Genomic DNA, 13836 nt, shown 5'->3' with positions numbered 1-13836 from the left:
TTGAAGTTCTGCGTTGTCTGAAGAGACTGCTGCAGGGATGATGCATCTGATACTGAAGAGACATCATCTAAGGCTCGCTGCACTTGTGAAGAGTTGACACTGCTGCTATCTCTGGAACCCGATGTCTGCATTGATAGAAGGTCTTCTGTCAATGTCTGTGCTGATAACAATGCCGATGTAGCTGTAGAAGCTCACTGACGATGGAGACTTCAGGTATGAGGATGGGTGGATCATCATAAACGTCTGCTTCTTCCAAAGGAACAATCTCGGCTGAGAAAGACCTCGTCTTCTGCGTAGAGCTGAGCATAGACTTAGATGAAGTCTTCATGGTAGTAGCCTTCTTCTTCTGAGTAGAAGATGATTTAGCCTTCTTCATCTGCAACGAGGTCAGCTCAGTAGACGATGATCTCTTATGGCCTCTGGTGTTCACCACTGGTACAACGACCTGCTCCCCAGAAACATTCGGCAATTCACTGGAAATATGAATGTCTGCAGCAGTGGTTAACACACAGCTATCAGCGCAATCACTCGATTTAGATATGACTTGTGAATACCTTTGTACCCAGTCCTCAGATCGTCTATGGATGGAACAATGGTAATTAGTAAATTCAACAGAGGTTAAATTTACACAAAACTTACAGCGAGAGCTGAAAGAACATGAAATAGTGCAATTTGGACATAAGAAATGAGGGTCAGCCGCAGACACTCGGTACCTACACAACGAATACAGGTTTTCATCAAATGTAAACACAATGAAAACACATGTCAAACAACGGAAAATTAAATCAAATTTCAAACCGTAATGTAGAATAATAATCCTAAAAAACGTATACAGCAATAATTTGGATGTAAGGTCCGAAAATATAAAAGGATATGTGCCGTATAGGGACCCATGTGCTCTCACAACCATCCTCAAGGGCGAAGAAGGAGAGAGTGACAAACATTGCTGGTCATGTGACCAAAAAGGGTGCCAAAAGAGAGGAAAGGGAGACTACTTAAGGGTGAGTGATTTGGCGTCCGCTTTTTAGAAGGGAACTTCAAGGGATTTCAAGTGTTCCACTATCATTCGCACGAGAAAGGAGACAAGCATAATTAGCATGAGTCAGGTTAAGGAAAAATAATAACTTTTGTAACAGAAATCAAACATTCATAAAATGGCTGATCCTGAATAGAACAGTGTGTTTTTCAGGAGTCAGGTGTACCGTAGGTGTGTTCTGGAGTGAATACAGCATATGTTGGTGCATTCTGGAGTGAGTTCTGTCTATTGATGGTGTGTTCTGGTCAGAGTCAGGTGTATTGTAGGTGTGTTCTTTCATGAGTCCAGTGTACTAGTGGGGTGTTCTGGTCAGACCTTGGCGTGAGGCAACCCCAACCCATCATCCAGGCCAGGCCTCAGCGTGAGCCGAGTTAATAGATTCAGTGGGACTACCCCACCCACCGACCATCCAGGTCAAACCTGGAACAAAAGCATGGCTGAACTCCCCTACAATACTACCCACCTTCCTGCAAGCTCCTTGTCCAGGTACTTTGCTGCTAACCTGGCACCGTACACCTCACTCTGTAGGGCAAGAATATACTGCCTTAGTTCAGAATTTTCTTTTCTTAACTCCTTCATTTCAACCTCAAGACGAGCCATTCCCATCAAGTCTGCTGTTCTTGACTCCAATTCATTTTCCTGCAAAACAAAAATTAATTCAACAGTGAAACGCAGTATGAACCAAATTGCAGAAAGGTGGTTGTTATTTATCGTTCCGTGGGTTTCTCCAGTACCAAATATTTAACCCAGCAGATGACTAAATAGGCATCTGTCCTGTTTCTCAAAGTGATCTCAGAGCCAAAATGATCCCTAAGCTCATACCTTAAACCTATGACAATCCTAGAACTAAGACTGCTTTGTAGAAAGGGCATGAGGTGGCCACAATGGCTGTCAAATATGGAGAGTGAGTGAGTATAGTTTTACACTGCACTTGCAATATTACAGCCATGGCAGCGGTCTGTAAATAATCAAGTCTGGACCAGACAATCTAGTGACCAACATCATGAGCATCGATCTACAAATTAGGATACGATGACATGTGTCAACCAAGTCAGCGAGACTGACCACCCAATCCCGTTAGTCACCTCTTACGACAAGCATGGGTTACTGAAGATCAATTCTAACCCAGAACGTCACAGGTGTCGAATATGGAGAACAGAGGGCAACAAGGCTACAGTATTCCTCCATCTGTGACCTGGAAAATTCAGCATATCACCCACACTCAAAATAATGGTGGTAGATTATAAACCTGTCACCTTGTACAGGTCTCTTCATTTACTCGGTTGGTAGTTTTGTTAAAAAAAATATCATTATCTAGACCTCATTGAGTAGATTACAATGCTGTCACCACAAACAATAAAGCCACAGAGTAAAGAGACATTCAAACTCTAGGCTGTTTACCTTCCATTAACACTCTCATCTGCTACAAAATGGTGATCAGCTTTTGACGACCACCTGAGAAGCAGCATATTTGATACCCAGTCTGAATTCCCCAATACGTTGGAGAGTACACATGGTCTTCACCATGTCCATTAAGGTTCCGGTCTCCTGGGTCTAGTAATTTCCTAGACCCCTTTCATTTATGACTTTTTTGAGAATCAAAAAGCCATGTTTGTTATTAGATTTGAAAATCACGTGAAATCTGAACTTCAAATAACAAATTTACCCATCAAATTTTAAACCAATCAATACGTTTGGGAGTATAATAAATAGAGTCAACTGGAGAAGACAGTCATGTCAACTGGAAACCACTGATGGGAGTGGTTTAATGACATACAATCAGCAGACCTCTGACCAAATAGCTGCAGTGAATGAACATCAAAGCCTTCATAACCAGGAACCTTCACACAGAGTTTCTTTACATTCAGTTGTGTGGTTTTAAAATGATGATGTATAGGTTGTTTACAGGAACTCCAAACAATCCCCTCCAAACAACCATGCTATGTTGGAGACTCGGTCTCTCCCAAGAAGAGCTCCAGTCACCTCCAAAAGACCATGCAGTGATGGCGACTCGGTCTCTCCCAGGAAGAGCTCCAGTCACCTCCAAACAACCATGCAGTGTCAGTGGAAGAGCTCGGCTCTCTCTCCCCAGGAAGAGCTCCAGTCACCTCCAAACAACCATGCAGTGATGGCGACTCGGTCTCTCCCAGGAAGAGCTCCAGTCACCTCCAAACAACCATGCTGTGTTGGAGACTCGGTCTCTCCCAGGAAGAGCTCCAGTCACCTCCAAACAACCATGCTGTGTTGGAGACACGGTCTCTCCCAGGAAGAGCTCCAGTCACCTCCAAACGACCATGCAGTGTTGGAGACACGGTCTCTCCCAGGAAGAGCTCCAGTCACCTCCAAACAACCATGCAGTGATGGCACCTCCACCATGCAGTGATGGAGACTCGGTCTCTCCCAGGAAGAGCTCCAGTCACCTCCAAATGACCATGCAGTGATGGCGACTTGGTCTCTTCCAGGAAGAGCTCCAGTCACCTCCAAACAACCATGCAGTTATGGCGACTTGGTCTCTTCCAGGAAGAGCTCCAGTCACCTCCAAACAACCCACGGAGCTCAAGACCCATGTACTCAACTATCCAGTGTTGGAAAACAAGTGTGTTAGGCCCAGTTACCTCCAGGTACAGTTATGCAACCAACTGCAATGGTACCAATCTCCCAGAAGCCCCCTTAATATGTGAAAGTGACAACCTTACCGACAATTTACCCTGAAGTGGGAACATTCATGTTTAATATTTACCACTGCAGTATAGTTCACATGAGATTTCCTTTAAACAAATACCCATCTTGCAAATCATCACATGAAGATCTCAAATCCAAGCATAAGCAATAGCTGGAGACCTACTACTTGATGCCAGCTTCCTGATCCCTATCCTGTATTGTTTATGATTTTTTCCCCTCCGTAACACAACACGGTGACAGAAGAATGTACCCTACGTGCAGCCCGCCCAGGCTTGGAGGCAATCCTCCATACCAATGTGGGGGATATTTCTATTTTAAATGTTCTTGAAAACTTCACTTCTTTACGTTTCAAACCAGCATTCATCCTGTCATGTGCCAAATAGTCTGCACCAGTGCCAGCATGGTATTTGTGGCAGTCGTTTTTAAAAAGAATTCAATCTCCACAAATTTAACCTTTGTTTATGTAGCATGTATCCAATTAAACAAAGACTCTAACCTGCACATTAACGCAACAACATGCAGAACAGTTTTCCTAACAACTAAATCAAACCAGACTTGTCTGCGATAAACTTGGTTTCAAACAAATGAAATCACATCCACGTTTACTATATTCCTGTTAGAAAACCTTCACAGATCTGAGACGCATATGTCTGCTTTAATGACGTTCAAGCGTATTAAGCCTTAGATCTATCAGTTAAGTTTGGACAATGCTAGATCTTCAAAAACAATATTGGACGAATTTTCCATAAAGAAATTAAAATGAACAGCAACCACAAATACATGCATAAAATATCATAAGTGTATAAGTAGAAAGTTAAAAAGCAAAGCAGCTCCTTCACTGCCATTTCTTGAATGTCTGAGAAATCTTTACATACCACCACTCAATTCCAGTGAGATACCATTACCTTATTTTGGTGACATAACATAGTGAAGTGGTGCTTAATGATGCATCACAAGTCTAGCAGCTATATATATCCAGAAATTATTGATATGCACTATAAGTACAAGCTCATACACCATTGGTTCTGGAACTGGATGAACATGACCAATACTGTACAATTCAAAACCAGAAAGACTTATTCCTATAGCTTCCGTAATATGAAAGTCAAACTAAAATCAAATGCTGTTCAGTTGCTGGACTTAAAACGCTGAATGATAAAGTCCCCTGTCTCCAACTATACTGACAGGAAAGTATTTCCATTTTATTTATAGAACTCATGGTCCACTGCAAGATAGCTTTAAATCACAAAGTTTCATGCCTCCAGCTATGTTAAAAAGAATAACTTTTCTTTAGGTTTTGGAAGAAACATCACTAATGGAGCACAGCTTTAAAACAGAAAGTCCTGTTCCTCAAAGAAATGTGTATGACTTCCAGTTTCAGCGTCACATGCTTGATTATTTCTAGAAAAAAAATATGGCCACTAAATCTCACAAACAAGTCAGGTGGTTGGTTCAGAAGACAAAAATGAGGAACTACCTATAAATGATAAGTAATGACCTTGACCTCATTCAAATCCTTACATGAACCTACTACCTATGAAATGATACGTAATGACCTTGACCTCATTCAAATCCTTACATGAAACTACTACCTATACATGAAAAGTAATTACCTTGACCTCATTCAAATCCTACTTCAATGCATCAGTCTAAAATGCTATTAATAAAACTCCATCCTATAACAGTAAACACTCGAGTTACCATGAACATACTACATTTTGAGTGCATGTAATTTAGAGGGAATTTGACCTTCAATGTCAGATGAAAGTACAGTAAACTTCAGTTATAAAGAACTCACTGGAACCACTAATTGTATTTCATTATACACATAGTTTGTTAACCAATTTTGACTAAAAAATTACAGTTAGTGTCGGTGATAAGTTTGTAATAACCGTGTTCGTTATACTGACTGACTGAGTATAGTTTTACGCCGCTTTTAGCAATATTCCAGCAATATCACGGCGGGGGACACCAGAAAAGAGCTTAACACAGTGTGCCCATGTGGGGAATCGAACTTTTCAGATTTTAACCACTAGGCTACCCCACTCCGCTATAACCTTTTCAGAACTGTAGTCCCAGCTTTCATTGTACCAGCTTTCATTGACCTGCAGTAACTGCTTCAAAAACAAACATTTCCATGACCTTGAGAATGACCTAGACCCTTGACACGGCTGATTGATGTGTCACAAAAGTGTCCCACGGCTACAAAGGAGACTTTGACCCTGAGGTGTTCAAGCACTGGTGGTGTCTCAAAAACGAAGTTGTGGCATCAGCCAAATTGAGACAAAACCTAACTTATGGACATCAAAGTGACTTTAAAATGTCAGAAGGGTTGACTCAGAATGAAAGGATATATCGCAAAGCAGTAACTGAAACAGGTCGCTGAACATCTGGCAACAAATGATGGTGATTAAACAAAGCATAATGCTGTAACAACACAACATATTCCATGGTTTTATGCCATCACTGATCCCAATATTAATGTTGGCTGCGTACTGACCAGCTTGCGCTTGATGTCTTCTGAATCCACCTCCATGCCTCTGAGTGCTTGCATCTGGAGCTGTGAGGAGTGTAGCTGCAGCAACAGTGTGTGGAGCTCCTTCTCAATCACAGCCTTAGCAGCTTGTATTTCAACGATGTCAGACCGCATGTCCACTAGTTGAGCCTGAGAACAAAAACATTTCAGTGAGTACTTTGGTGGATATCAATACAAAGGCAACGATGACTACATGAAATATTCGAATTTGATTGGACAATCAATAAAATTAGACACTATCAATTTTGATTGAAAACGTGTCTGTTTTCATGACCGCTTCACTGAGAACGTACACAAGACTGTCACCCTACTTCAGCTTGACCACCAACATGGCTGATATCAACACAACAGACATGATGGAAATGTAAACAATAAAACATTTCTGAAAAGTCGTAAAATACAGTTATATAATTTTTTCCTCCACAATTATTAATTTGATTAATCATTTCATACCTTTACGCTACGCGTTCGATTTCAAATAAAATTTAGAGACTATCAATTCAGTACTAACATTCATATAATGTTCAAACACAATCTTGTAATTGACTGAATTCAATGCGTAGTTGTTCTGTTAGTTATGGTCAGGAAGTTCACAACTTAAAATATGACAGAGAGACCTCCACACCAATCACGTAACAGACATCATATCAAAGGAGAATAACAATATTGATCAGTTGAAAGTAATTACAATGATCCAAACAATGAGTACGTGCTTGAATGAGTGGCAATACTGAACACTGAGTGTCCACACTTAAGACATAACAAACATTACATCAAAGTTAAATAATAACCTTGACACTGATTAAAATGATAAAAGTCTGCTGAGTAGAGGTTATAATAGTGGGGTCAGACGCTTGTGCGTTTTGAGGGGTCAGAAGAAGAGGAAAGCTTCGACCTGTTTCTTAGGCAAAGAGCGAATAAGGTTAATTTTAATCCTGTCCTCTCTAGATAATTCTTGACAAAGAAGGCATCTATCTTGAAATGTACAAGAAGGTCCCACGAGACATGCAGTGCAAAGAGAATGGGGATCCAAATCAGACATAAATTTCTGGCATTGTAGACATTTACTCTTCGACTAGTTTGCACAGGAAAACTGAATCCGTAGCACAAGTCAGTTAGGCAATTTACAGAAAGGTTATAAATGCCATTGTTCAAGATAACCAATGCGACAATACTGATAAGTTTCTATAGATGATCCTTGAAGAACTTTGAAGAAGAATTTTAACTTTTCACTTCCGATCTGTCACACGTCTTGTGCGTGTTCCATACAGAAAAATTATGAGAGTTTTCAAACAGTCAATCTGTGACATCACAGCCAAGGGAGATAATCACTTAAATATACGGGCATACCACTAGGGATAACTGTGACTTAGTTTAATTTTTCATTTCCATTTCTGTTTGCCTCAGTGGTAACCACAGAGAAAAGGCAACCATAATCCAGAGGGAATGTTTACAACATAACTGAAGGTAAATAACCTTGATAATGAGACTGATTAAAATGATACAAGCAATGATTGAGTGAGTGAGTGAGTGGCAACAGTGAACATTTTTACCACATGAAGTTAATCTAGCCTGGAGAAAAGTTGGAAATATGCCATGTGAACATCAAACACCCTTTACATTACAGATATGTACCGCAAAACATGCCTGCCATAGACACAAATAAAACTGCCATTATTTGCAATATTACAAGACTCGCCCGATCAACATGATCGATATGATTTTATCTTTTGAACATCTGTGCTCAATCTTTGCTATTGACTCACATTATGTTAGGCATGCTGTTTTAAACACTGGAAATAAACAAGATCTTTATGACAGTGTTACTGTTTAGCAGTCAATATTTATATCTTATCACTCTGTAGCTGGTCCTGGTTTATGTACATGCCGATAAAATCTGCACTGATTTGTAATCAGTAACTCACTGCGATCTCAGCGAGGCACTGAATCCAGAACTAACAAGGCTAACAAAAGGTGTAACTGCAGTATTTTGTAAATGATTCATAGCGTTTTCAGGATGTCACTTCAGGCAGCTATGGATCCGCCCATCTGCCTGTGTGTAGTGCGGATTTACCAATGTGCTTCTGCTGCGCTTGGCTACAAATCATAAACATGTTTCAATTTCACAATTTTGTCCGCATCACTACATAGCCCTGAACAGTGACATACAAAAAGTTGGCAATGAGCATGTGCCGCAATAAATGGATGATAGTCAACTGACGTGTCAACACTCCCCACAAGAACATGTCAACTTGTTCCTCCTGACAGACCTACCACATGAACATATCAACATGTTCCTCCTGACAGACCAACTGACTCACAACAAGAACATATCAACATGTTCTTCCTGACAGACCAACAGACTCACAACAAGAACATATCAACATGTTCCTCCTGACAGACCAACTGACTCACAACAAGAACATATCAACATGTTCCTCCTGACAGACCTACCACATGAACATATCAACATGTTCCTCCTGACAGACCAACTGACTCACAACAAGAACATATCGACATGTTCTTCCTGACAGACCAACTGACTCACAACAAGAACATATCAACATGTTCCTCCTGACAGACCAACTGACTCACAACAAGAACATATCAACATGTTCCTCCTGACAGACCTACCACATGAACATATCAACATGTTCCTCCTGACAGACCTACCACATGAACATATCAACATGTTCCTCCTGACAGACCAACTGACTCACAACAAGAACATATCAACATGTTCCTCCTGACAGACCAACTGACTCACAACAAGAACATATCAACATGTTCCTCCTGACAGACCAACTGACTCACAACAAGAACATATCAACATGTTCCTCCTGACAGACCAACTGACTCACAACAAGAACATATCAACATGTTCCTCCTGACAGACCTAACTGACTCACAACAAGAACATATCAACATGTTCCTCCTGACAGACCAACTGACTCACACAAGAACATATCAACATGTTCCTCCTGACAGACCAACTACTCACAACAAGAACATATCAACATGTTCCTCCTGACAGACCAACTGACTCACCACATGAACATATCAACATGTTCCTCCTGACAACTGACCAGACCAACTGACTCACAACAAGAACATATCGACATGTTTCTTCCTGACAGACCAACTGACTCACAACAAGAACATATCAACATGTTCCTCCTGACAGACCAACTGACTCACAACAAGAACATATCGACATGTTCTTCCTGACAGACCAACTGACTCACAACAAGAACATATCAACATGTTCCTCCTGACAGACCAACTGACTCACAACAAGAACATATCAACATGTTCCTCCTGACAGACCAACTGACTCACCACATGAACATATCAACATGTTCCTCCTGACAGACCAACTGACTCACAACAAGAACATATCAACATGTTCTTCCTGATAGACCTACCACAAGAACATATCAACATGTTCCTCCTGACAGACCAACTGACTCACCACAAGAACATGTCAGCATGTTCCATTTCAACTGCTCCTTTTTGGCTATAGTGCACCTCAGTCTTTATACAAAGTTAATTTTCCCACTGAGCAACTTTTAGGCACCTCAGTTCTACCATGTCATCAGACATTCAATCCTGGTTATAATCCACAAGCTTTAACTTCAATACTTTCAAAGGTTCCTTTAATGCTTCATTATATGTGGTACAAAAAAACCTTTCCAAAAGATTTGCACCCCTTTTTTCAAAATCAAATATTTCCTATATAACACACTCCTTGACTGCAGCATAAGTGTGAAAAAAAATCAATGAATCTGACAGAAAGCGATGGAAAAGTACCGTGGAACATGCACAACTCACAGCTCTTAGACTGGAAGTAAGTGGCTGAAATGAAAACATTGACTGCTTGGGGAGTTTTGACACAGACAGTAAGCTAAGCATGCACGATGTATTAATGTCAAGCACTCTGAGAAAACTGCAACTGTGGCTCAAGGAACTGTTCAGTTAACTTGAGCTGGGCCATACTTTTTACAGAGCAGGGAATGCTAAACACTTGTACATGTTGTAGGGCCTATCGGTAAAGGAAACCGTTTCACACTTGACTTTGTCCAAAACAATCATCGAAGATGAATACTGTAGTCTTTACAGTTCACCAACTTAAATAATTCAGCACATATTTTTGGGTAACCATTTAAAATGGAAATATTCCCACCAGGAGAGTGGCCCCTTGAAGTGTAGGATTCTATGTTATGTTTACACATTTGTTAATATAACCAATAGCACTATGGGCATTGTGACATTTCCTACCTAGGAAAACATTACTATATACACTTGACATTGACTTGTTTGGTGAGGTAACACTGATCAGAACACGTTTTGGAAGGGATGTACTCCTCAAGTTCACACCAACACATCCACAACTAATTTTGGACTGTTCTTTTTTTACATAGCATAAGAAGAATTGGGGGGAAAGGAGAGAATGCATGAGAGACTACAAGAGTGAGTGAGTGCATGGCTAAGTTTGTGATATATCCTCGCGTCAGCTTGGTGGAATGAATGATCATAGGCTTCAAAGGATGCTACTCAACACTGTGAACTGAAGCACCTCAACACTGGGTCACCCATACCCTAATATCGTAAACTTACTCCACTCATGAGAAGTTGTATTTCCAGGGCATTTCAAATATTCTCTGACACGTGAGATCAGGTTTAGAGTTGGTCTTCAGCAACCTATGCTTGTCGTAAGAGGCGACTAACAGAATCGGGTGGTCAGACTCACTGACACGTCATCGTATATCAATTGCGTAAATCGTTACTCCTTCTGTTGATCACTGGATTGTCTGGTCCAGACCCAATTATTTACAGCCGCTGCCATATGACTGGAATAACGCTAAGTAAAAACAAACAAATATTCTCTGGATCACAGCAAAACTGTAAATACTGGTTTGGAACACTGTACCTAGTGACCATGACCCATTGGAAGAGTCCCAGTTTCGGATGAACAACTGTCAAGTATGTTTTGGTGCAACAGCACATGTACTTTCCAGGTGATGAGAAAAACAGCAACCATGGCCGAACTGTTCATGTTGAGAAATCGGGATCCCCAGAGTTAAATCAAACATGTGTATAAGTTCAAGTATCAACACTCAGTGATGTTTGTTAAGATTGAGGAACATATGAATAGGACTGATGGAGATACAACATGTCGCTGTTGACACTGAGTACAGACATGACACGGAGTTTGAACACACATGGGAAACTGGAGAACATATGTTCAAGATGACCAGAGAACATGGGGGTTTCATGGCAAGTATGTCAATTTAATGTCGGAAAAACAAAATGGATGCAGGCCAATGAACATCTGTATTTTGTTGACAGTTTTATGCCATATCAAACAGTCATGTCATCTAGTATTGGCGGACCGCCTCCGTGGTGTAGTGGTTAGATCGTCCGCCCGGAGAGCGGAAGGTCGCGGGTTTCGATCCCCGACCGCGTCAAACCAAAAGACGTTTAAATAAGGTACATGTTGGTCCCTGCCTGGCGCTCGGCATTAATGGGTACATCAAGGACTGGTCGGCTCGGAGTCAGTATAATGTGTCTGAGTGGGGTATTCCTGCTTCACTGCGGATTGGTATCTCAGTGGACTAGCACTATAAAACCAGCTTAAGTCTGGGCTAGTACAAGCAGCCGCACATACACATACACACGCATGCACGTCGTCATATGAGCGAAATATTTTCAAGCACGACGTTAAACCCAATTTCACCTCACCTCACCTCTAGTATTGGCCAGGACAATCCAGTGGTTAATAGTATGAACAATATCTCACACCATTAACGTACTATGACACACAATCAGCTGACCTCCATTTCCACATGTTACTGAGGACAAATTCAAATACAAAGGAAACCCCTTGAGATATCTTTCGCAGTATGGCAAATGACAGTGACTGATGCTGGCACAAAAGGTTCATACTGTGTCTAAGAACCGGGTTAGAATTGGTCTTCAGCAAACCATGCTTGTCGTAAGAGGTGACTAACAGGATTGGGTGGTCAGGCTCGCTGACTTGGTTGACACGTCAGCGTATCCCAATTGCGTAGATTGATGCTCATGCTGTTGATCACTGGATTGTCTGGTCTGGAATATTGCTGTGTGCAGTGTTAAACAACAAACCAACCAATTACAGTGGAAGCCCTCTAAACCGGCAGCCCTCCAATCCGCATGCTCTCAATATCGGCACTAAAATTTGGTCCCGGTAGAAACTAGTTCATTTAAGAACAGTTCTCCAAACCGGCACGCCCTCTATACAGGCATTTTTGGCCGGTCCCAACCAATGCCGGTTTAGAGGGCTTCCACTGTATACTGTGTCTAACCTACAACTTACTCAAGCAGATCCTGGCATGGCTAAGACTACTGAATTACTCTGCTCATGCCCATCTTTGATAATAACTGACCAGTAAAATCCTTTCTTCTACAAATGTCCAAACTCAACACTGACACAGAGCATGAATTAAAAAACAAATACTGAATAATTTAAAGTATAGCCTTTACATCCATAGCTATACAGCCTTTCCATTTTCAATAGAGCATTAAAAAGTGAACTAACATGACCCACATATCTGCCAGGGTATGTAAACTGAGAAATGGATTTTAAAGGAGTAATTGATAATGTTATTGTTGTTCAGCAGACTGTTATAGCAGTCGAAATAATATTCCTGGCAGTGTTTTGTTTACCAAAAGCGAAGTCTGTATGGACTGCTAGTTATGGTTCAGCTTTGGAAGACATTTATCCAGACTTGTGTCTCCTCTTAGTTTGTTCAGTCTGTCTTGAAGCAAGATGGATAAGTAAAGATGTGCTGGACACAAAGTATACTGCACAAAAAAGTTAAGACCCATAGCACTATAGTGAATCCTGTCATGCACTTACAAATTAACCTTCGGCTTATGAAAAGAATTGGGAAGTCCCAGTGTATTTAGAGTGTGGAGTTGTTGGATACTGATAGAGATTGCGATCAGAGTCTCTACTGTCTCGCAATCTCTACTGATAGTGAGTGAAGGCGTTCCAGCTATATGGCCGCGGTCTGTAAATAATCAAGTCTGGACCAGACAATCCAGGAATCAACAGCATGAGCATCGATCTGCGCAACTGGGAACCGATGACATGTGTCAACCAAGCCAGCGAGCCTGACCACCCGATCCCATTAGTTGGCTCTTACGACAAGCAAGGGTTACTGAAGATTCATTCTAACCCGGACCTTCACAGGGTCCTCTACTGATTTGAAGGTGGTTATACAATTATCAGTTACAGAAAGTTGTCTCAAGTACTTGTTGGTTTACTAGAAGTGGTGCCAAGTACCTGTTGGTTTACACTATGTAGTCACACAAGCACCTGTTGGTTACAGAAAGTGGTCACATAAGTACCTGTTGGTTTACACTATGTAGTCACACAAGCACCTGTTGGTTACAGAAAGTGGTCACATAAGTACCTGTTGGTTTACACTATGTAGTCACACAAGCACCTGTTGGTTACAGAAAGTGGTCACATAAGTACCTGTTGGTTTACACTATGTAGTCACACAACAAAGCACCTGTTGGTTACAGAAAGTGGTCA

General features: G+C 41.2%; 1 protein-coding gene across 1 annotated transcript in view; it reads right to left on the bottom strand.

The window, feature by feature from the left end:
• The window catches only part of LOC124258539 (Golgi-associated PDZ and coiled-coil motif-containing protein-like), a 79388-nt gene that overhangs the window by 27314 nt on the left and 38238 nt on the right, over positions 1–13836 (bottom strand). Inside the window, exons 2-3 of the mRNA XM_046692608.1 lie at positions 6219–6383; positions 1500–1675 (exon numbers count right to left, since the gene is read on the bottom strand). Of these exons, the coding sequence (XP_046548564.1) occupies positions 1500–1675; positions 6219–6383 (341 nt within the window). The remainder of the gene's footprint in view (positions 1–1499; positions 1676–6218; positions 6384–13836) is intronic.

This window comes from Haliotis rubra, unplaced genomic scaffold (genome assembly GCF_003918875.1).
Source record: "Haliotis rubra isolate DU_JTF1 unplaced genomic scaffold, ASM391887v1 Scf697, whole genome shotgun sequence".
In the NCBI taxonomy this organism is placed as follows: Eukaryota; Metazoa; Mollusca; class Gastropoda; order Lepetellida; family Haliotidae; genus Haliotis; species Haliotis rubra.
This window is presented reverse-complemented; position numbering and strand designations above follow the sequence as displayed.